This window comes from Grammomys surdaster, unplaced genomic scaffold (assembly GCF_004785775.1).
Source record: "Grammomys surdaster isolate TR1022 unplaced genomic scaffold, NIH_TR_1.0 126298, whole genome shotgun sequence".
Taxonomy (NCBI): Eukaryota; Metazoa; Chordata; class Mammalia; order Rodentia; family Muridae; genus Grammomys; species Grammomys surdaster.
In genome coordinates this window covers 6,007,607-6,030,094 of record NW_021621098.1, presented here as the reverse complement: position 1 = coordinate 6,030,094, position 22,488 = coordinate 6,007,607, and the positions used below count along the sequence as shown (strand labels likewise).

At 44.4% G+C, this 22,488-nt stretch overlaps 1 protein-coding gene across 3 annotated transcripts in view; it reads right to left on the bottom strand.

Moving 5' to 3' along the window:
• Ankrd29 (ankyrin repeat domain 29) overlaps positions 1–22,488 on the bottom strand; it is a 49,433-nt gene that overhangs the window by 4,551 nt on the left and 22,394 nt on the right. For 2 of the 3 annotated variants that reach the window (XM_028759518.1, XM_028759520.1), the window contains 5 exons: positions 20,447–20,545; positions 17,412–17,510; positions 9,093–9,191; positions 4,681–4,776; positions 3,495–3,593 (listed from right to left, as the gene is read on the bottom strand). In XM_028759518.1, coding sequence (XP_028615351.1) covers positions 3,495–3,593; positions 4,681–4,776; positions 9,093–9,191; positions 17,412–17,510; positions 20,447–20,545 — 492 coding nt within the window. The remainder of the gene's footprint in view (positions 1–3,494; positions 3,594–4,680; positions 4,777–9,092; positions 9,192–17,411; positions 17,511–20,446; positions 20,546–22,488) is intronic. The other variant, XM_028759519.1, reaches the window with a different exon arrangement.

Genomic DNA, 22,488 nt, shown 5'->3' with positions numbered 1-22,488 from the left:
CTTTCCCCTCTTTCTTTCTTTCTTTCTTTCTTTCTTTCTTTCTTTCTTTCTTTCTTTCTTTCTTTCTTTTTTCTGAGACAGGGTTTCTCTGTGTAGTCCTGGCTGTCCTGGAACTCACTCTGTAGACCAGGCTGGCCTCGAACTCAGAAATCCGCCTGCCTCTGCCTCCCAAGTGCTGGGATTACAGGCGTGCGCCTCCACCGCCCAGCCACCTCTCTCTTTCTGCATGTGTACATCTGTTTTGGTGAAAAGGTCTTGGACCCAGGATAGCACAGAATTCCTTAGTTTCCTGAGTGCTGAGATTACAGGTCTGTGCCACCATGCCAAATTAAGATGTAGTTTCGTATTAACAGCCACATGGGATCTGGAAACATATCATGAACCACTTTGTACTTTGTTGCTTGGAAATTTACAGGTTTTAGCATTAGTTATAACATTTGGAACTTATTAGCTTACTGAGCCATGTGGGTTATGCAAATATTGGCATGTTTCTTTTTGCCACATCAGAAAGTCACATTCACAGAAAGTCACAGTCAGTAAAATTACAATTAATTCATCAGAAAAGACTCTCTGAACTGGTTGGCAAGCTATTAAGCCCAAGTGTTGTTCTTCCAAATAAAACTGGGGCCAGTGAGTGGCTTGCCAGGTAGAACTTGGGTTCAGGCCTTGCCCATTGAATTCAATCCCCTGATCAATCTCTGGGTCCCACAAAGTAGCCAGAGATTTGAGATTTGATCTCTGACCAGACACACTGAGGCACATGGGTGTCTGCCCTCTTCACATATATATGCACAAAATAAATAAATCAAATAAACATGGTGATTGATTTAAACACTGGTCATTTCCCTCTGCAATTTCAATATCTGCACAAGAGTTTTTCTTGAGGCAACTGTACTCCAGTACATACTGACTGGAATTATTTTTCACTGCTTTCATGGACAATACAAAAATATGTATTAAGAGTCAAATTTTATTAAATTTACTGTTTCCACTGTTCCATCTAGTAAAAAAAAATTAGTAAGGCTTACAAAGCATCCAGGTTAGCCATTACTCTCTTTGGGAAGCCTCAACAGCATCTCCTGTGTCCCTGCATGTAGCTCATACCGGTCTGGACTGGGGTTCCTTCCTTGCCCTATCCCTCCTCTGAATTCTCAGCTCAATGAAAGCAGGAACTGTATTATGTCCCCAGAGTACAGCATAGTACACAGTATCTAGTAAGTGTTCAATAGAGATTTGTTAAATGAATGATTGAGAGCCCAAAGTCCTTTTCCAAAGCCAGTACGGGGATATGTTTCTGTAATCCTAGGAACTAGGGGGTCAAGACAGGAGGCTCAGGGATTCAAGGGCATCCCTGGATGCAGGAAACTACCACTATCATCATTATCATCACCACCACCACAACCACCACTATCATCACCACCACTATCACCAACAACAAAAATAAAAAAACAAAACAAAAACAACAAAACATGTCTTTCAAGAGCTCTTAGGTCGCTCCTCTAACTACCTTGCTTCTGGGGCTGCCATTAAAGAGACTGGCTTCTCTTGGGTGTTTGGTGGGCAGATAAGGTTAGTGGCAGTGATTCCCAGGACTGTAAGGCTTTCTGCAGTATGAGCCTTCACACACAAGTTCAATTCCTCTAGGGAGGCTGAAAGCCAAGCGTTCTGTCCCCTGGAAATTACCCATGACCATATTGCAGAGCATAGTCCATTAAGGGGACAAAGTGGGACGTGCATTTTTTTTTTTCTGTTTCCATGCCAAGGTATTAACGGTGTCCCTAGTCTTAACTCAGTCCTGGATACCTCATCAACAATGTTTGCTTTCTCCAAGAGTCCCATGTACAAGTCTAGAGATTAAGATTCCAAAGAAAGGCAGTTGTGACTTCAGCTGGCTTATCACCCAGCCAGGCCAGCTCATGGAAAATAAACTTGGCTATCGGGAAAGATAGGCAGAAATGATAACAGAAAAGCTTTCTGTAAGCAGTTGATTTCCCCAGGAATGGGGAAATAGACCTTCTGTGTGCTAGGTACAATGAAGATGGGGGCCTTGGCCTTGCATATTAGTACTTTGACCCTTCTTAATGGGTTTCATATGTGTACACCAGCATGCGTTGTATGTGCTGTTGCATGCACTAGTATGTACATGGAGGTCAGGGGAGGTTTGCTTTACTCCTTTAAGGCAAGCCTCTCCCCGAGACTGGATTTCAGCTAAGCTAGCAGACAGCAAATCCCAGCAATCCTTCTGCCCCCAACTGTCAGTGCTGAGGTTACAGGCAAATGCAGCACATGACAAGCTTGTCACATAGGTTTTGAGACCGGAACTCAGGTTCTGACTGTTGTGCAGCAAGTACACTTAACAACCAAGTCACCTTTTTACCCTCCATGGTTAGTTCCAATTGCCAACCTTACAAACCTAGAATCACCTATAAAGAGAGTTTCAATAAGAGATTGCTAAATCAGGATGGACTATGGGCATGCCCGTCACAGACATCTCTTTAATTGGATTAATTGTGGTGGGAAGACCCATGCCACAGTGGGTGGTTGCATTCCCTGGGCTTGGGACCTGGACTGAGTAAGAGGATCTGAACATGACATATGAATGCACTCATTGTTCTGTGTTCTTGACTGTGGGTGTGATGTCACTAGATGTTTTAAAGTCCTGCTATCTTGACTCCTGAGCTATGATGGACTAACCTGGATTGTGAATTTAAATAAACATTTTTCTTCCCTATACTGCCTTTTGTCAGGCTAATTTTTCTTACAGCAACAGCAGTCAGAATGGGTTTCTCTTTAACTTCCAGTCTGCACCCTGGACAGCTTCAGCAGACTTCAAGTAAGACAGCATACAACGACAAATCTTTCTACTGTGATGGAAAGCTCTCTGACTTTGAAATTTGGCTCAACTCTACGAATTTAATAATAAAAACATGGATTGGTATTGTAGCAGTGACCTGTGACCCTACTGATAACACATTTTCCTGACCAAGTCACTAAGCATACATTAGTAATTCTTAAGATTATAAACATTTAATGCGTAGGGAAGGCAATAGACTTCCAGGACACTGACATTTCTAGACATATTTACTGCCTTTAATGACCATCTCCTTCTCCCTACCAGGTAGCCACACCATCGTAAGCTTCTGATCTCTTTCCCCCAGCTCCTGAGTACTGGCCTTAAAACCATGAACTACCACTGCTGGTTTATGTCCTACAGGGGGTCCTCTGCCAACTGAGCTACATTCCCACCTCCAATGTTTGCACATTTTTTTTTGAGTAAATTGTTAGATAGTCATGGATGATATAGGGTTTTTTACACAATTTCTCGAGTCTAAATGCATTGGCTAAGAATAACTTGCAGCTGCAACCCAGTATGCCCTTACTATGTGTAACTATGAAAATCAAGGCAGGAGCCTTTGAGATGCTTGCCTTGCCTTATAAGGAGGTGGACTCTTTACACAGAGGCCCATCTGTTAAAGGACAGATTGAGTGTGTACCTTGTTTCTTAAGGCTGGATCTGCCCCTGCTTCCAGGAGCAGGGCAACTGTTTTAACATTCCCGCTAAGCACTGCTGCATGGAGAGCCGAGGTCCCATTCTAAGAGAAAATGAGAGTATGTGTCAAGAGTTGAGCTCACAGGCCTCAGCGGCTTTTCCTGGTTTTCATCATATACCATGTGAGTGACAAGAGCAACAGTCTTACTCCCTGGTGTCTTCCCTGTACTTCCTAAAGTCACATCAGTACTAATTACCACAGTGTCTCCAGACACACAGCTGAAGGTAGCTCATTAGGGATAGGGGCTGACAGTGAGCCCAACAGTTCTTCATTAGATGTTAGCAAGAACAGAGTCTAAAAATCTGAACAGATGGAATGTTTCCAGCGTGAACATAGTACATTTGTGGAGTCATTCCAGGGAGAGGGTTTGTTTGTCCTGATGTATCCCAAGGGCACAGCTATGCCACCGTCTATTTAACAAAGCAGGACTGTAAATGTTTCAAATCAACAGTCTGTGGGTTAAACCTAGCCCACTGCCTCTTTTCTCCTATGTTCTGAAAGTGAAGAATATTTTGCACATTTTATATTGCACACACCCAAATATAAAAAATCATCAGTATTCACCCATAAATTATAACTATGAGTGGCAGCCATATTTGTTTATTGTCAGTTTCTCTGGATACCCTGAGATGGCAGAACTGAGCCGCTCCTACAGGAACTGCAGACTGGCAAAGCCCAATGAGCCTGGTGACTCATTGCTGACTCTGTGCTGTATACACAGCAGCATAGAAATACTTTCATCCAAAATGACTCAAACCTAACAAAGCATTTCCAGGCTCCAGATACACATTTTCTGAGGCTCCCAGATGTTTGTGGCTAATTTTATACTTAAATTAACCAAGCAGAGTGAGTCTTTCCTGAAGATGATGAAGACAAGGGTTGTCCTCCTTTGATTTCACAAATCTTCCAAGTAATACCAATAGTGTACTTTCCTGTCTTTAGTGACAATTATACTATTTTTTCCTGGAAGACTAGGTATTAGGAGACTGTTCTCTTTACCATCTCCCCATTCTACATGGACCCATGGATCCCCACCTAACGACACCCAGTTCTCACTCAGTCTCCAGTATTTCTCTTCTAGCCTATCTCTCTTTCTGACAAAATGACATAACTTCTTTTTAGGTCTTACCTTCAAAATACCGAGAGTGGGAGAGAATTTGAGCAGCTCCTCTATGACATTGTTATACCCTTTGTTGGCTGCTTTCAGCAATGCTGTCGTACCGTCCTGAAGCAGAGGGGATACAGGGACTATTGTTAACACGCATCAATGTGTCTCAATCTAGGGCCCTGAGAACACTGTGTCAGGGATAGGGTAATTTCAGGACCATATTTAAGGCTATTGATTGACCCAAGAGGCCTTCTCTGCTGTTCATGACTCAGTGGAGATTGCTTAGCTGTCTTTAATGATTTATGCTATTGTTACAGCCTTAGAACTGTATGCAGTCTTGACTTCACCTGCCCTGTGTGTTTATTTGCCTGTATTTGGTGGTGGTAACCCAGGAAGAATAGGCTAAAATTAGAATACTCTTTTAAAAAATGCATATATAGCCAGCCTGGGACAGGACCCTTTCAGTTTCCATCTGCACCCAGACCTGACCCTGTGCCACAGCTCTCCATACCCAGGTCCCACTGGGAGAGAGCTGGTTTTCCAGGAGTGCTGACACACCTAAGAGCACAGCTCTCATGATGATGATAGAGGACTTTAAGAAGGACATGAATAACTCCTTTAAAGAAATACAGGAGAACACAGGTAAACAGGTAGAAGTCCTTAAAGAGTAAACGCAAAAATCCCTTAAAGAATTACAGGAAAACACAACCAAACAGGTGAAGAAATTGAACAAAACCATTCAGGATCTAAAAATGGAAATAGAAACAAAAAAGAAAACACAAAGGGAGACAACCCTGGAGATAGAAAACCTAGGAAAGAGATCAGGAGTCATAGACGCAAGCATCACCAACAGAATACAAGAGATAGAAGAGAGAATCTCAGGTGCAGATGATACCATAGAAAATATTGACACAACAGTCAAAGAAAATGCAAAAAGCAAAAAGCTCCGAACACAAAATATCCAGGAAACCTAGGACACAATAAGAAGACAAAACCTAAGGATAATAGGTATAGAAGAGAGAAAAGATTCCCAACTTAAAGGGCCAGTAAATATCTTCAACAAAATCATAGACGAAAACTTCCCTAACCTAAAGAAAGAGATGCCCATAAACATACAAAAAGCCTACAGAACTCCAAATAGATTGGACCAGAAAAGAAATTCCTCCTGTCACATAATAGTCAAAACACCAAATGCACAAAACAAAGAAAGAATATTAAAGGCAGTAAGGGAAAAAGGTCAAGTAACATATAAAGGCAGACCTATTAGAATTATACCAGACTTCTCACCAGAGACTATGAAAGCTAGAAGATTCAGGACAGATGTCATATAGACCCTAAGAGAACACAAATGCCATCCCAGGCTACTATACCCAGCAAAACTCTCAATTACCAAAGATGGAGAAACCAAGATATTCCAAGACAAAACGAAATTTACATACTATCTTTCCACAAATCCAGCATTACAAAGGATAATAGAGGGAAAACTCCAACACAAGGAGGGAAACTATACCCTAGAAAAATGCAGGAAAGTAATCTTCTTTCAACAAACCCAAAAGAAGATAGCCACACAAACATAATTCTACCTCTAACAACAAAAATAACAGGAAGCAACAATCACTGTTCCTTAATATCTCTTAACATCAATGGACTCAATTCCCCAATAAAAAGACATAGACTAACAGACTGGATACATAAACAGGACCCAACATTTTGCTGCATACAGGAAACACACCTCAGGAACAACGACAGACACTACCTCAGAGTAAAAGGCTGGAAAACAATTTTCCAAGCAAATAGTCCCAAGAAACAAGCTGGAATAGCCATTCTAATATCGAATAAAATCAACTTTCAACCAAAAGTTATCAAAAAAGATAAGTAAGGACACTTCATACTCATCAAAGAAAAAAAAATCTACCAAGATGAACTCTCAATTCTAAACATCTATGCGCCAAATGCAAGGGCACTCATATTCATAAAAGAAACTTTACTACAACCACTCTGGAAATCAGTCTGGCAGTTCCTCAGAAATCTGGACATAGTACTACCTGAGGACCCAGCTATATCACTCCTGGGCATATACCCAGAAGATGTTCCAACATGTAATCACATGCTCCACTATGTTCGTAGCAGCCATATTTATAATAGCCAGAAGCTGGAAACAACCCAGATGCCCCTCAATAGAGGAATGGATACAGAAAATGTGGTACATTTATACAACAGAATACTCCTCAGCTATTAAAAACAATGACTTCATGAAATTCGCAGGCAAATGGATGGATCTAGAAAATATCATCCTGAGTGAGGTAACTCAGTTACAAAAGAAAACACATGGTGTGTAATCACTGATAAGTGGATATTAGGCAAAGAGTGTGGAATACCCACCATACAACTCATGCCACATGAAACTCAAGGGTAAGGAAGACCGAAGTGTAGATGCTTCAGTCTTACTAAGAAGGGGGAACAAAATAATCAAGGGAAGTAGAGGGAGGGAGGGACTTGGGAGGAAGAGAGGAGGGGGAGGGGGAAAAGAGGAGAAGAATCAGGCATGGGAGGAGATGGAGGAGATGTACAGAGGGTCAGGAAATTGAACGGAGTGTGTAGCAATGGAGCATGGGGAATTCGGTGTAGCAACCAGGAAGTCCCAGATGCCAGGAAAGCAAGAGCCTCCCAGGACCCCACGGGGATGACGTTAGCTGAAAAACCCCACAAAGGGGAGGGAGAACCTGTTGAGACCATATCCAGGGATTAGGCATGGCCTTCTGTTTGAGGGATGGGGCCACCCATCATCTCCAAAATTTTAACTCAGAATTGCTCCCGTCTAAAGGAAACACAGGGACAAAGAGTGGATCAGAGACTGAAGGAAAGGCCATCCAGAGACTGCCCCACCTGGGGACACATCCCACATGCAGACACCAAACCCAGACACTATTGCAGATGACAAGAAGTGCTTGCTGACAGGAGCCTAATACAGCTGTCTCCTGAGAGGCTCTGCCAGATCCTGATCAATACAGATGCAGATGCACACAGCCAAACATTGAACTGAGCATGGGGACCCCAATGGAGGAGTTAGGGCAAGGACTGTAGGAATTGAAGGAGTTTTCAACCTCACAGGAAGAACAACAATATCAGATCCCCACCTCCAGAACTCCCAGGGACTAAACTACCAACCAAAGAGTACACAGGGGGTACCTGTGGTTCGAGCTGAATACGTAGCAGAGGATGGCCTTATCTGGCATCATTGGGAGGGGAGCCTCTTGGTCCAGTGGAGGCTTGATGACCCAGGATGGGGGAAGGCTAGGCAGCTGATGCAGGAGTGGGTGGGTGGGTGGGTGGGGGAGAGCCCTCATAGAGGCAGGGGGAGGGAGCATGGGATAGGGGCCTTGTGGAGGGGAAACTGGGAAGGAGGGATAACATTTGAAATGTAAATAAATAAAATAACCAATAAAAATTTTTAAAAGTGTATAGATAAATTAAAAAAAATATCATTAGTGATCATTTTTGGCTCAAAAAGAGACTTTCCAAATCATCAATTTCTTGCTTGCTTTAACATATCAATGGTGGTGCTAGGAGGCCGGCTTCTGAGCTGTCTTCAGTCAGTCAGGAGAGGGCCTCTGGAATGGGAAGGATGAATAGGGTGTGATGGGAGAGTTTTCTTTTTTGATTTCAGAGGGGACAGGAAGACAACAGAAGAAGTGGGTGGGTGGGGAGCAGGAACAGCGCCTTCAGATTTCCCGTTTCTTTTCTCTCTCTCTCTCTCTCTCTCTCTCTCTCTCTCTCTCTCTCTCTCTCTCTCTCTCTCTCTCTCTCTCTCTCTCTCTCTGTCTCGTTTTGGTTTTTCGAGACAGGGTTTCTCTGTGTAGCCCTGGCTGTCCTAGAACTCAATCTGTAGAGCAGGCTGGCCTCGAATTTGGAAATCCACCTGCCTCTGCCTCCCAAGTGCTGAGATTAAAGGCGTGTGCCACCACCGCCCGGCTAGATTTCCCGTTTCTGAGCTTAAGCTTGATAGGCAACTATGTGAAGGTGCAAAGACAGACGTCAGACACAAGGAGCCATCAGCCTCATAACCTAGTGACCCTCGAATCTCCCCACATTGATCATCCCTCCTCTGGGCCTGCAGCCTGGCACAAACTGACAGGATTAAGGGCAGGTGCTTGAGGGATGATGCACAGGGATTTGCAGCAGAGAGAGCAGCGGGGTGCAGCAGTGGGCTCTGCCTGAACCCACTTCACAGATCCTGCATGTTCCTTTCATGCCCTAAATCAAGTAAACCACACCCCTCTCCAGCTCCTCCAGAAATCATGTCAGAAGGAGGAGGGAGAATCCGACCACACCTGCAAACTTTCTGCTCAGTTGAACTTTGTTTTCCTGCTAAAGAGCAGGGTTGGAAGACCAGTCAATCTGCAGGTGGAGGGTGAGGGGCGCTGTCTACTCACGTTGCGAGCAGCGTCACGGTCAGCTCCCCGCAGCAGCATCACGCGCACCACCTCGCTGTGGCCCATCTGGGATGCGATCCACAGTGGCGCGGTTCCATCCTGTGGGAAAAGGAGGTGGCCAGTGTACCAGGGGTTCCAGTCACTTATCCACTCACGCAGGACCATCAGATCTGAGTCCAAAAGATCCACTCTCCAGCTGATCTGCATACCCAAAAGGGGTGGAGAAGAGGCAGGGCAGCGAACATGGGACCGTAGGCTGGCGTTTGCAGTGCCTGGGGGACCTCAAACTGTTTTATGCTAAACTTGTCTTATACAAAAAGTCTTTTTCCGTTTCTCTTTAGAGACAGAATCTCGAGTGTTTTAGATTGGATGCAAACTCACTATATACCCGAGGATGACCAGGGTCCTCTCATCCCCTGCCTCTCTCCCTAGGGAGTGCTGAGACTATACTCATACCACATATATGCAAATCCCTGTACATCACCCCTGAAGCACCTGCCTTTAATCCTGTCAGCTTGTGCCAGGCTATACTGCTATATTGTGTTATACTGAACCCAAGTAAATAAGCACTCTGTTAACTGAGACACATCCCCATATGGTGGGTCCATAGGGAATCTCCAGGAACCAGTGCACTTGAGGACCAGAGAGGCCACACAGATTCAGAATGCTGCTCCCTCCCCCATACCTGATTGGTAGCCTGATCTCTGAGCAGGAAGCAGGTGCAGGATCCAGAACTGGAAAAACTGAAGTCATCATGGTAATATATCCCGAGAGTCTGGATTACCTATCTACTCATGGGAATCACAGCCAAAGAGCAAGATGATACAATGGCAGACTCTAATTCACATCTGCTGCAGCGTGGAATTTCAATCCAAGCAAACCAGCTGATGCAGGAGCACAGCACTGTAGATTGCCACTCTGGCAAAGCACTAGAGGGTAGACTTTTGAGCTGGGTAGTTGAAAATGACAAATTAAAAGGCCAGGAGGATCTGAGGTAAAGAGAATGTTGGTGTCTATGTCTTGGAAGAGATGGGGAAGGAGGAGCTCAAACAAAGAACAGAGGGTAAAGACACCAAGCCTGCTTCACACAACCCTCTGTTTTCTGGATCTACTCTTGAGGATGCATGTTATCATTAACAAGTTACAGTTTGTATTAAAAGCACAAATTAAAAGTACAAACTAAAAAATTGCTTATTATTTATAAAAGAACATCCATAGTTTTCATTTGACTCTCCCAACTGAAGATTCAAGTATTCATCCATTTAACCAATCAACAATGAATTACGAAGCTTCTATGTCTCAGCAGAATATTGAAAGAAGTCTCTGTTTTCAAAGGAAAGTCTAGAGGAAGAGAGAAGGTTGAGATTTCTGTACAATTGCACATGGGAGTGAATGAGAAGGGTGCACATGGCCTAAGGGAAGGCACCCTCTTACTGCCTTGGGGTTTCTGTCAAGCTCATAGATAGGGGGCATAGCTCAGCTGGGTCTTGAAGGAAGATCAGGATTCTGTCAGCAGGACAAGCATGCATTTGCGGTATCGTGGACAGATGTGGTATGACACACAGACTGAGTGTGCCTTGGCACGTGGGTATAGGCAGGATCCCAAGAGACAACAGAAAAGATCTGAGCTCCAGACCTATCATGTTTATTTAAGGTGCCGAGAGACCATATGCTTGTTCCTGCCTGCTCTGGGTCTATTTTGTCCTTGGTGGATGTCTCCACCAGAGGGCAGCCAGGGAAGGGAAATGGGCTACCTTTTGAGTGTGCTTGTCAAAGGTTGTTTTTAGTAAAACTACCTGCAGAAAAGTACTGAGACCTTTACACTGAGAACAATTATTACCACTCTCAATTTATAAGTCATGGCAATGCTCAGATCTATCACCTTAACTGGAAGGAAAAACAACAAAAACTCAGTCAGCACTTCTTGTTTGTGAGACTGTGCCTCTCAGCCTCAGTATCTTCTGCAAACACATGACCTTGCAGAGACACTACCCATGAGAAATCACATGTAAAGGTAGTGAACACAAAGATCACACAGATGCTTAGAAAATGCTGCTGGAGCTGAGTGTTGTTCACCATGAATAACACAAACCCTTGACTTGGACTTCTAACTCCTCAAGCTCTTCCTGTGGATTTCATTTATCAAGTTTCCTGGAGACCCTGTACAGCAACTGGATAGTGAGCAGCCAGGTCCGCCTGACTGGTTAAGGACATGTGGGGTCTCCCATGTACTTCATTACTAACGGTCACTTCTCCAGATTTGACATTGGAACCTGGAGAGTATGTGTCAGATCATCCTGTCAAGTTCAACTACTTACTACCTAGGTGGCTAAGAGAGTCCTCTCTGGCTGTCCTGGAACTTGTTATGTAAATCAGGCTGCCCTGAACTCACAGAGGTCCACTTGCTGTTGAGTGCTGGCGTTAAAGGCATGTATCATAGCATCACACCCAGTGCCTTCCTATTTATAATAAAAAAGATAGAATACAAGTCAATGTATTTCTATTTTCTGGGATTTTAGAGTGAATTGGAATGAGTGAAAAAGATATTTAAATACTTGTGACTACTTTCAGACCTCCCAAAAATTGTTTTTAAATGTTTTAAGTGGAACAAATTGCTGTGAAGTGAAAGTCATGCCCTCCACAGATTCCCTCCCCACTCTCTCTTTGTTTTCTTTGTTTTTGTTTTTGTTTTTGAGACAGGGTTTCTCTTATAGCCCAGGCTGTCCTGGAACTCACTCTGTAGACCAGGCTGGCCTAGAACTCAGAAATCCGCCTGCCTCTGCCTCCCAAGTGCTGAGATTAAAGGCGTGCGCCACCACCGCCCGGCTTGCTCTTTCTTTCTCTCTCTCTCTCTCTCTCTCTCTCTCTCTCTCTCTCTCTCTCTGTGTGTGTGTGTATGGGCAGGTGTATGCTCATATGCACGAGGGCTCATGTGTATGTGTGTACATGTACACATGGAGGTTGATGTCAGGTGCTTTCCTTGAAGACTCTCTGGAGTTTTTGAGCCAGCATCTCTAGCTGAACTTATCTGTTTGTCTAGGCTGGCTGGTCAGTGAGTTCCAGAAATCTGCCTCTCTGCCCTCAGCATGGAGTTCTGAAGTGAAGAGTACAGCCACACACACACACACACACACACACACACACACACAGAGAGAGAGAGAGAGAGAGAGAGAGAGAGAGAGAGAGAGAGAGAGAGAGAGAGAGAGAGCGCACACTGCTGTGAAGGGCACAACTTTCACTTCACAGTGACTTGCTCCTGTTGACTTGTTTGGGGGTCCATGATTGGGTGGCAGGCACTTACTGATTGCACCATTTCTCCTGCACTCCAAATCACTTAAAGAAGAAAAACAAGAGAAGAGTCAGAGGCAGTAGCTCACATTTAGCATTGTGTCCACACCCAGTGAAAGATGACTTAGATTTATGCCATAGATCAGGCAGAAGAGGACTCACAGGTGATGGGCACGTGGGGATTGGAGGTCAAGGAAAGAGCAGGAAGTCTGAAGGCTGGATAAGACTGTCAACACAATAAATACCTGTGCCAGAAGGTGTTCAACACTGGCTGATAACTGTAGAACAAGCTCAAGTGCCAAGCAGATAGCTAATAGGGTAACTTTTGCATTAAGGGTATATACACCATTCATGTTAGAGACTAATCTATAATCTTATCTAGGCTTCTCAAATCTGCTTAGAAAAAGACAGCAACCCACTCAATTCCCGAGGATTTGAACACACAAAATGCTATATGCTCCCTGAGTCTATGGCATCCCAGTCCTTAGGCACGACTGTTTTCATCTGTAGGTTTTAGGTCCCCTAGAGTCTGGGAACAATTCTGTTATTGGAGGGGTGGCCAGTTCAAGACACAGGAACTACAGTAACAAGGCAACTTTGCCACCAGTGTTAGTCCAGCCCACAGCCACTGCAGTAGAAATTTTACTGGGAATATTTTATATCATTTTCATAGTGATTCTAGAGGGATGTCACCATTGCTATCTTGAGTTTACAGATGAAAAACAGCTGAGGTCCATGGAAAGGAAACCACGGTCATCAAAAACTAGAATGTCTCACTCCGTCACCATGCACAGCCTTGTGACTTCAGCTCCTTTGTCTGAAGCCTGAGCTGGCTCCATAGCCACTCAGCACCTCCCTTTAGTTCCCAATCACAGAGCATTTGGGGCCGCAGGCCGCCAGACCTCCCTGGTGCTTTGCCCAAGTCACAATGTATTTTCTGGTAGTCAACAGGCAGAGGGACGAAGATGGCCAGTACCCTCCACCAGTGTGGAATCCTATACCAGTCTAGAAACTCTTGTCTCTCCCATGTCATATGTACCCCCAAGCTAGGGATCACTTTCTGGGTTCCAGCAATTCTATGTCCATTTGAAGGCTTCTGTTGGGACAGTGGCTCTCAACCTTCCTAATGCTGAGACCCTTAATACAGTTTCTCATGTTCTGACGATCTCCTCCACAACCAGAAATTATTTTCATTGCTACTTCATACCTGTAATTTTGCTAGTTATGAATTGTAATATAAACATCTGTTATCCAATGGTCTTGGGTGTCCCCTGTGAAAGGGTGGTTTGATCTCTCCCCAAAGGGGTTGTGACCCACAGGTTGAGATCCACTGCATTAGAGAGTACACTCATTAGCTGGTCTTCCTGTCAAATGATGTAGAAATACTGACAGGCAAAATAGGAGTCTATGTAGAGACGAGTGAGACTGTGCCAGCCTAACGCTGGGAAAACAAGGCCAGCTTGGCCGAGCTAGAAATACTGCTTTAGTGATGTGGGTGAGCTGAGTGGGGAGAAGTATGTCAAGCATGTGGTTAAGAGAGCAGTGGCTAAGTAGACATCTTCACCACTGATTAAAGTTGGGCTCCTGTCAAGTTCTCCTTGAGAAGGACGTGTGGAGGAAGAAACAAGTTTTCCAAGAGACCATGGACTTCTATGATCCCCGCAACTCTTGACCTATTGAGTAGGAGGGACCATCTCAAGCTGCACACTGTCCTGACTGTGATCACACTTGCTCAGCACAAAGCACTAAAAAGTCTGCTTAGTTCTCAGGAGGGAAAGTTACAAGAGAAGCCATTCATTACAGTGCTGACTCCCGGACATCACATCAAGTGTCCTAGGAGGGAGTTCTCAGCTACTTCATTAGCATCTAGTCACAGATGGTAATAAAAGGACTCTGCAGAATGGTGTGTGTATGTGCACGTGCGCGAGTGTGTGTGTTGCATAGTGTGTGGTTGTGTGTTGTGTAGTACATGTGGTGTTATGTAGTGTGTATGGTGTGTATTGTGATGGTGTGTATTGTGTATGTGTGTGTTGTGTGTGTCATGTATTATGTATGTGTGTTGTGTTTGTGTGTTGTGTGTGTTTTGTATGTTGTGTGCTATGTGGTATGTGTGTATGTGCAAAGATGGGTACCCATAGAGGTCAGAATGGGAATGTGTGCAAGTGTACACATATGTGAACAAGTATGATAATCTGAATTTGGTTTTCAGCATCACATAAAAGTTGGGTGTGGTGGCATGTGACTCTAACCCCAGAGCTGGGGAGGAAGAGGAGGGGATCCCTGTGACTCACTGGCTAGACAGTCTAATTGAAAGTTCCAGGTTCCAGGGAGAGACTCTGTCTCAAAACAGAAGGTGAGTGGCTCCTTAGGAAGGACACCTGATTGACCTCTGGATCACACCTGTACATACTCACACACACACCCATCCATACATTCCCACACACAAACACAACGTCAAATTTATGTAAAAATATTAAGAAATGGAAAATCAGGCACATACCCTTGTCCTTGCTTCATAAATTCAAGAATTTTCTAATACAGTCTTAATGAGTTAGTGGGGATTTCAGAACAAGATACCGGCTCCAGACTCCCTGCCTGTAATGTTCTACCTGTGTAAGCCATTTTAATGAGGATTTTAAATCACACTTTTCTTAAACCTCTGAATAACCAGTAACCAGGTCAGCCATGCTTGTGTGACTTTTGTCATATTTATGATATCTGTTTTCTTAGACTGAAGTCAGCAAAAGTTCTACCTTCAGAGGTGGCAGAACATGGAGTGACTGACCTAGATAAGTGAGTCTCTAACCTGGGAGCCCTAGGCTCCTGGCAGGTAGATAAGTGAGTCTCTAACCTGGGAGCCATAGGCCCCTGGCAGGTAGATAAGTGAGTCTCTAACCTGAGAGCCATAGGCTCCTGGCAGGCACTGATGGGACTGCCACAGGGTGCATGCTCACAACAAAGAGGACACTTTCCATTGCTTCCTCACCTCAAGTAATTTCTGTTTTATAAAGCAGTTTCCCTGAATAACAATCTCTTCAGACCTGGACTCTCACAGTTCCAAAGCACTGTGTTAGAAACAGTCTTTGGAAGGGTGTGTCCCTTGTTTTTTTAAGCACAGGGTGGGTCCTTGTCCTCATGGGTCAGGTTACCCACTGGCCAGCCAGGTGAATCTCACTCTTGAGGAATGCAAACAGCTGGTGTGTCGTGGTTACTGCTGCCTTGCTGCCTTACTTAATAACTTCCTGGTTTCAATGACAACAGGTGACTAATTCACGCCCAAGTGCACAGGTACTCGTGTGGTCTTTGAAACATCAATTCATATCAACTTGGGGATTGTTTTTAAGCAAACATGACTGTGAGAATGAGAATATTAAGATATATTTTATAAACAGACTGGTTAAAGTGACAAATTATTTTGCAAAGTTATAATGAAAGAAACCCGACAATCATAATAGTCTCTGGCTTCCACGTTCAAAGGGAACCTGTGGTCATAAGGACCTCCAAATCAAATCCATGCCACTCAAAGCCCACCAACTCCTTTCATTCGTTATGACAGAATGAAGCTTCTGAATCAAAAGAAGAAGGGTTAACGAAATGTTAAACTCTGACTTCCAAATGATAGCCTTGGTAGGCCTGACGTGCAATTGTTTTTCTCTTTCTTTGTGTGTGTATGTGTTCTTGTATATAGGGGTGTGCGTGTGTGTGCGTGTGTGTGCGTGTGTGTGCGCGTGTGTGTGCGTGTGTGTGCGTGTGTGTGCGTGTGTGTGTGTGCATGTGTGTGTGTGTGTGCATATGTGTGTGTGTGCGTGTGTGTGCATGTGTAAGCCAGAAGTTGCCTATGGGTGTAGTCCCTCAGTACATGTCATGCTTGCTTCACTGACAGCCATCTCTTCATCCTTGATGTGCAGCCTCCTCTATCCAGACCACCAAAGGTCGTCCTCGGGTTTCCACACTTACTCTGTAGCACACGCAAATACATTTAATCCAATTTAAAATTGCACAGAACTAAGCAGGTGTGGTGGTGCATGCTTGCAATCCCAGCACATGAGCATGAGTAAGCCTGGGCAACCGAGTGACCCCCTGTCTCAAAGATGAAACCAATCCCCAACAACCAAACCACAGTCACTGGCAGCGCTAGGAGAGAAGTCTAGATTGCTGACAGCAAGCCTACTATACTCAACTCATCTTCATTCCTTATGCACTTAGGCTAATGAAGACCCAGGAAGCCTGTGGCCAGGAACACAGACCATCCTGAGGGTCCACACAGATGTATATTATTTAAATACCTAGGCTCCCAGTGCTAGATCAGTTAAAACAGAAACTTGCGTTGGGTATTACTGCTTAGGAAACCAGTTTGACTTTTCTAGAAGACAACAGTAACAACAACCTTCACAGCAATGTTTTCTTAACCTCAGATGCAGTGAATTAATCAGAGCACAGATCGCTCCTACAGAATATCGAGCTATGCTACTTTACATATATCATACATAAAATGTCCTCAGTGTTGCATAACTGAGCTTTAAGCATCAGCTAATTGAATTGCCAGACATTAGTAGATGCCAGATGTCAGATTGGCAAATGAAGTCTCAATGTCAGTTGGCCTGTGAGAGATGGCGGCACAGAACCCACTCACAGTTTCCTGATTTCTAGGGCTCCTCTTGGGTTGCTGGAAAAAGTGCTAGACGGAGCTACGGCAGCATATCAGGAGAGACACCAGGTAGGACTTGCCTCTGTTGTCCCAGGTCAGCCAACACTCTTTATTTCAGTGTGGTCATAAAGAAGAAGAGGTGGCAGAGTGTGTACTTGACCTTAGACATCAAATACTTAGGTTTTTCAAAGTACTGACTTGTGATGTCAGTTTGAGTTCAGAGACACCCAGTTGACCTCAAAGCACAGACTAGGAGACATCTTAATTACAAATAACTTCTCATCACAGAGGCAGGGTTGAAGACTATCCATGGTGACGGCTGTGTCAGGCCGGTGCTGCTTTAGACCCTGCCACTCCCAACCTCCTGCTCCAAAGGACATTACCTGCCTTGGCTGGTTGACTTTTGCTCCTGAAGACAATAGTAGTCTGATGACATCCAAGTAACCGCCTTGGGCAGCCAGGAAAAGGGCAGTGGCTCCGTCCTGAGGTAACAGGGGTTTAGATTCAGCTTTCATGTTTATTTCAGAAGGAAAGTAAAGGTTCATGACTTATGCTCCTCATTTGCATTCTCTTTTCTGTTTCTATTCGTTTTCCAAGTAGTAGCTATTAGGTAAATAAATTATACAGAAGTGTGTGTGTGTGTGTGTGTGTGTGCAGGCGAGCACACATCTCTCTCTCTCTCTCTCTCTCACACACACACACACAGAGAGAGAGAGAGAGAGAGAGAGAGAGAGAGAGAGAGAGAGAGAGAGCAGAGAACAACCTAACAACCTCCAGTGTCGTTCCTCAGGAAGGTTCTGTCCACTTTGTGCTATAGGTTCTCTCACTGGCCTGGGGCTCACCAAGTGGGTTAGCCTGCCTGGCCATGGATCCTGAGAGATCTGCCTGTCTCTGTATCCCAGAGGCTGACTGGATGCATAAGTCATCACACCCAGATTTTAAAAACATTTTTTAAAGATTTATTTTATTATATGTGTATGAATATTTTGTCTGTACATATATGTCTGCATGACATGCATGCCTGGTTACCTTCAGAGACCAGAAGCAGTCACTGGATCCCCTAGAACTCAAGCTATAGGTGGTTCTGAGCCATCATGTGGGTGCTTGGAACAGGACTTGGGTCCTTCGCTTGAAAGGCTTAAAAAGTTAAAAGTAACACACAATTTTAACTGCTGAGCTATCTCTTCGTCTCTCTGGCAGGACCCAGACTTTTTTAAATTAATTATTTATTTTTAACGTGAGTGCTGGACATCAACTTCAGGTCTTCCTGTCAGGAAGCGAGTACTTTAATAACTGAACCATCTCCCCAGACTCCACTCTCTGTGACATTATGAATTAGGAGTCAGTCTTGTTTCCTTGGCATCTTTCTTTCTCCTTTATCCACGTTCCCTCAACATGCACTTTCTCTATGTAGTAAGGAATTTACGGTACATGACATTTTCTTCATTCACCGATTAATAGAGGAGTATTTACTGTGACTAGGGGCTCTGCTGAAGTCTATATTTTTGAGAGCATTCTGGAAGGATACTATCTAGTGAGTGCAAACTTTATCTCCACCCTTGATTCACACTCCTGAGTTGTGCTGTGAAAATAAACATTAACTTTCTACTTCCAAAGTCTCTGGGCTCACACACCCATACATAATCCAGACTCTCAGCTATTCTTTACTTACATAGATCAACCAAGAGACAGCCAAACTTTAGTCTTTTTTTTTTTTTTTTTTTTTTTTGGTTTTTCAAGACAGGGTTTCTCTGTGTAGTTCTGGCTGTCCTGGAACTCACTCTGTAGACCAGGCTGGCCTCGAACTCAGAAATCTGCCTGCCTCTGCCTCCCAGCCAAAGCTTTAGACATGCCTTATTTTTCCTTCTTTTCTGTGTGTGTGGTATATGATATGTTCATGTGTGCGCATGTGTGGATACTCAAGTGTATAGGCTAGAGGTCAACAGAAGGAATCTTCAATCACTCTTTACCTTATTTTGGCAGATAGGGTCTCACTGCTAATTTGGTTAGATGGGCTGGCCACAAGCCCCAGAATCCTCCTGTCCCCTCCACTTTCCTAGTGCTGGGATTACAAGTGCACACCACAGATCCCAGCTTTGTAAGTAGGTGCTGGGGATGCAAGCTCAGGTTCTCAAATCTGCACAGCAAACATCTTACCTGAGCCACCCCTCAGCCCTGGCTGTATTTCTCAGAACACACATCAGGACCTCCTCATGCTGCAGCTGTGACCACAGGACGGGCTCTGCTGCTCTGAGGGGCTGTCTGGGACCTGGCAGGTTTGGTAAGCCCCGAGGGTGCGTCTAATGGGCAGCCAGGCTGAGAGGCACTTTGTTAGAGCATTATCAAGGATCTCAGCCGGTTTACTGCAAGGTTCAAAGCCTTACAAACTTTGAAGTGCCAGAGGGTAAGACTAGTTGCTATGGACTTCAAAGAGGCCTGAGATTTGTCAGAGTTAACAGGGTAAGTTCTGAAAGGACAGTCAAATGGAAATCAGCACACCTACGCAGCCCATTAGGTGGCTATGAAAACCAACTGGCGTTGGCATGTGGGCTACGGTGTACTTGAGGAATGACCTCTAATACAGTTCCTGGATAATTAGAAACAGGACACTCTCCCTCCCTGTCCTGAGACTGTCAAGTCACCCCACCTCCCATATTTTATTTTTCCTAGGATACTAACACTTGTTGCAAAGCCTATAAAATTTCAGTGACAATTAAAAGGGCCCTCGGGCTATGTACTAATTGGCAATTAGCTGCAAACAGGCTCACAGGGGCCGCGGAGCCAGTCCAAGTCCTACCTGAGAACACAGCTCCACAGTTCTCACCTCTCAGTTCTCTTGACTAATTTGATTTCCCCTCTTGGTACCACTCTGCACTATGATCTTTACAACAGGAAGGTGTAGAGCATAGGCTGGACCACATGGCTTGTCATGGTGTGAGTGACTCTGGGGCAGTATGTGCGGAATGTTTGCAGATGTACAACAGATTTAAAAGGAAGAACAGAGGTGAGGAAATACATGGTTTCTATGACAAGGAGAGCTCATCCGGTCAGCTGATTTTCCATTGACGTCTCCATTGAAAATCCTACTGTGTAGGCCTGGGGAAATGGCTCAGTGATTAAGAGCACATATTGCTCTTCCTGAGGACCTGAGTTCGATTCCCAGTACCCACATAAGGTGGCTTACAACCTGAAATGCCAGATCTGATACCTCTGGTACTTGCAGTCACGTACATACCCCCATACACATAATCAAAATAATAAAAATACATCTTCAATAAAAAATACATCTTCAAAAAAAGATGTGCACTTTTTTTTAGTGTGCTAAAACTAGGTTTAAGTCATGGTTTCTGATACTGGAATTTAGATCAAATGTTAGCTGTGATCAAGGGATAAGTTCAGGCCCCCTTGAAACACTCACATAAAGTTGGTCATGGATGTTGGCTCCGTGTTTCAGCAAGGTCTCCACCACTGGCATGTGCCCATACTGACTAGCAGCCAACAGGGCAGTGCCCCCATCCTATGGACAGTAAGGACACATACATTAGATATGGCAACACTTGTATTTTATCAAGAACATTTTTTCACATAGAATTGGGAGAGAATAGTCCCAGAAAGGATAAACTCACTTTTCTTCTGTCTTTTACCTTGTTTTAGTTTTTAAAGACTTACAATATTTCTTGTTTGTTTGTATGTGTGTATCTTTGTCTCTCTTTGAGTGTATGCCAAGTGTACATGGGGGCACCCACAGAGGTCAGAAGAGAGTGTTGGATTCCCACAGTTCCAGAGGCTGTGAGGCACCCAGCATGGGTGCTGGGCACTGACCCTGGCCCTCGGAAGAGCAGTGAGTACTCTTAGTGATGGATGCATCTCTCCTGCTTTTGTCTTTTATTTATGATCATCTTGAGGACATGAGCATGCTGTACACTTGGATAACCTGCCAGGGACATAATGCAGCCATCTCTCTAGTTATTATCAACCTGCCTTCACCAAAGGAGACGACATCCGTTCACCTCTCAATATGTGAAGTGCAGCACACTTCAAGTATTGTCAGCTCTGTGTCAGAAGCACGGCTTCCGACCAGAGACCCCTTTGACAGATATTGGCTTCTCCTTTGGAGCTATTTGGTTATAAGCCACTGAGTTTAAGATGCTAACCCATCTACAGCCATTGTGTCCATGGGGCAAGATACGCCTCCGTTAAAAGAGCAGACGATGACATCTCACTGTATGGCTTAGGGGTCTTCCTTTGAATGTGTGCCTGTTTGGGCCCTAAAGACTAAGCAGAGTGCTGTAATCATGCTCTGATGAGGAATGGGGCATTCCTTTGTTCTGTCAACCCCGCTTTTATCTTTACAGCTGAAATCAGAACAAGCACTTATGCCAAGCACACTGACCACTGAGTCACCGAGCCATTAACAACTTTCCCGGCACTACGGGTAGGACTACTGGTAAGTACCTTTTCCCACATGGATGTGTGCTTGATGTTTGGTGCTGTGAACTGTGATGTGGAGATTTAAGCTAATTATGAAAAATTCAACTTAACTCAAAATATTAATTATGAATATGATAGTGTAGTTTCTAAATTTGGGCTTAGGGTTTTTTGTTGCTTGTTTTTTATTTTGATTTTTTTATTCAAAGCAAGTTCTACCTTCAGAGAGTCTGGTTCAGAAGGTATATAGATGAAGCCTGGAAATCAGGCAAGTGGCAGGCAGCCTTCTCCATAATCTCTGCTACAGAGCTCTATGCTCATAGTCAATGTGACATCAAGTGTATGGCAGGAGCTAGAGAAGGCACCCTAAGGGACGGAGGGAGGGAGGGAGGGAGGAAGGGAGGTTGGGAGGGAGGGAGGGAGGAGGGAAGGGAGGGAGGGAAGGAGGGGCAGTATGGTAAGGAAGAAGGCTGAGCCAGCCTAGAAGGGTGGGGAATGGAGGAGAGGCTGAGGCGGGTGGCAAGACAGGGGACATCAAGGTACTGCCCCACAGCAGCAGTCACTACTGCTCTCGAGACTCTCTTGTCAACTTTCTGTTCTCTCTACTGATGAGGTAAGAGAATAGTAGACTATATTGGCCATGACAGAAGGACCAATCTATTTTATTAAAAACACTGTCAGGCTACACATCTCACACACTTAATAACAAGAAGGTAATTATTAAAACCAAGTCAGTTTTGATGACAGGTTCACATTAAAACTCACAACCTCCTGACAGTCCCTTCTTCCCATGGAAAGCTCTTAGGACCCCTGCAGTTGCCCTCCTGGAGTCACAGACTTACCCATCCTGGGCTCTGTGTTCTACAGAGCTGGGAGCACAAATGGCTCCTGCATAAAGGCTTTGATCCAGTTGGAACTTAAGCAAGAAGATGACTGAGTAGTCATGTGGTCATGTATGATCAATCTGATTTAGTTGTAAGGTGTTGAGACTTAGGTTCAGTGCACTTGCTACTTTAGTTGCAATATACATAG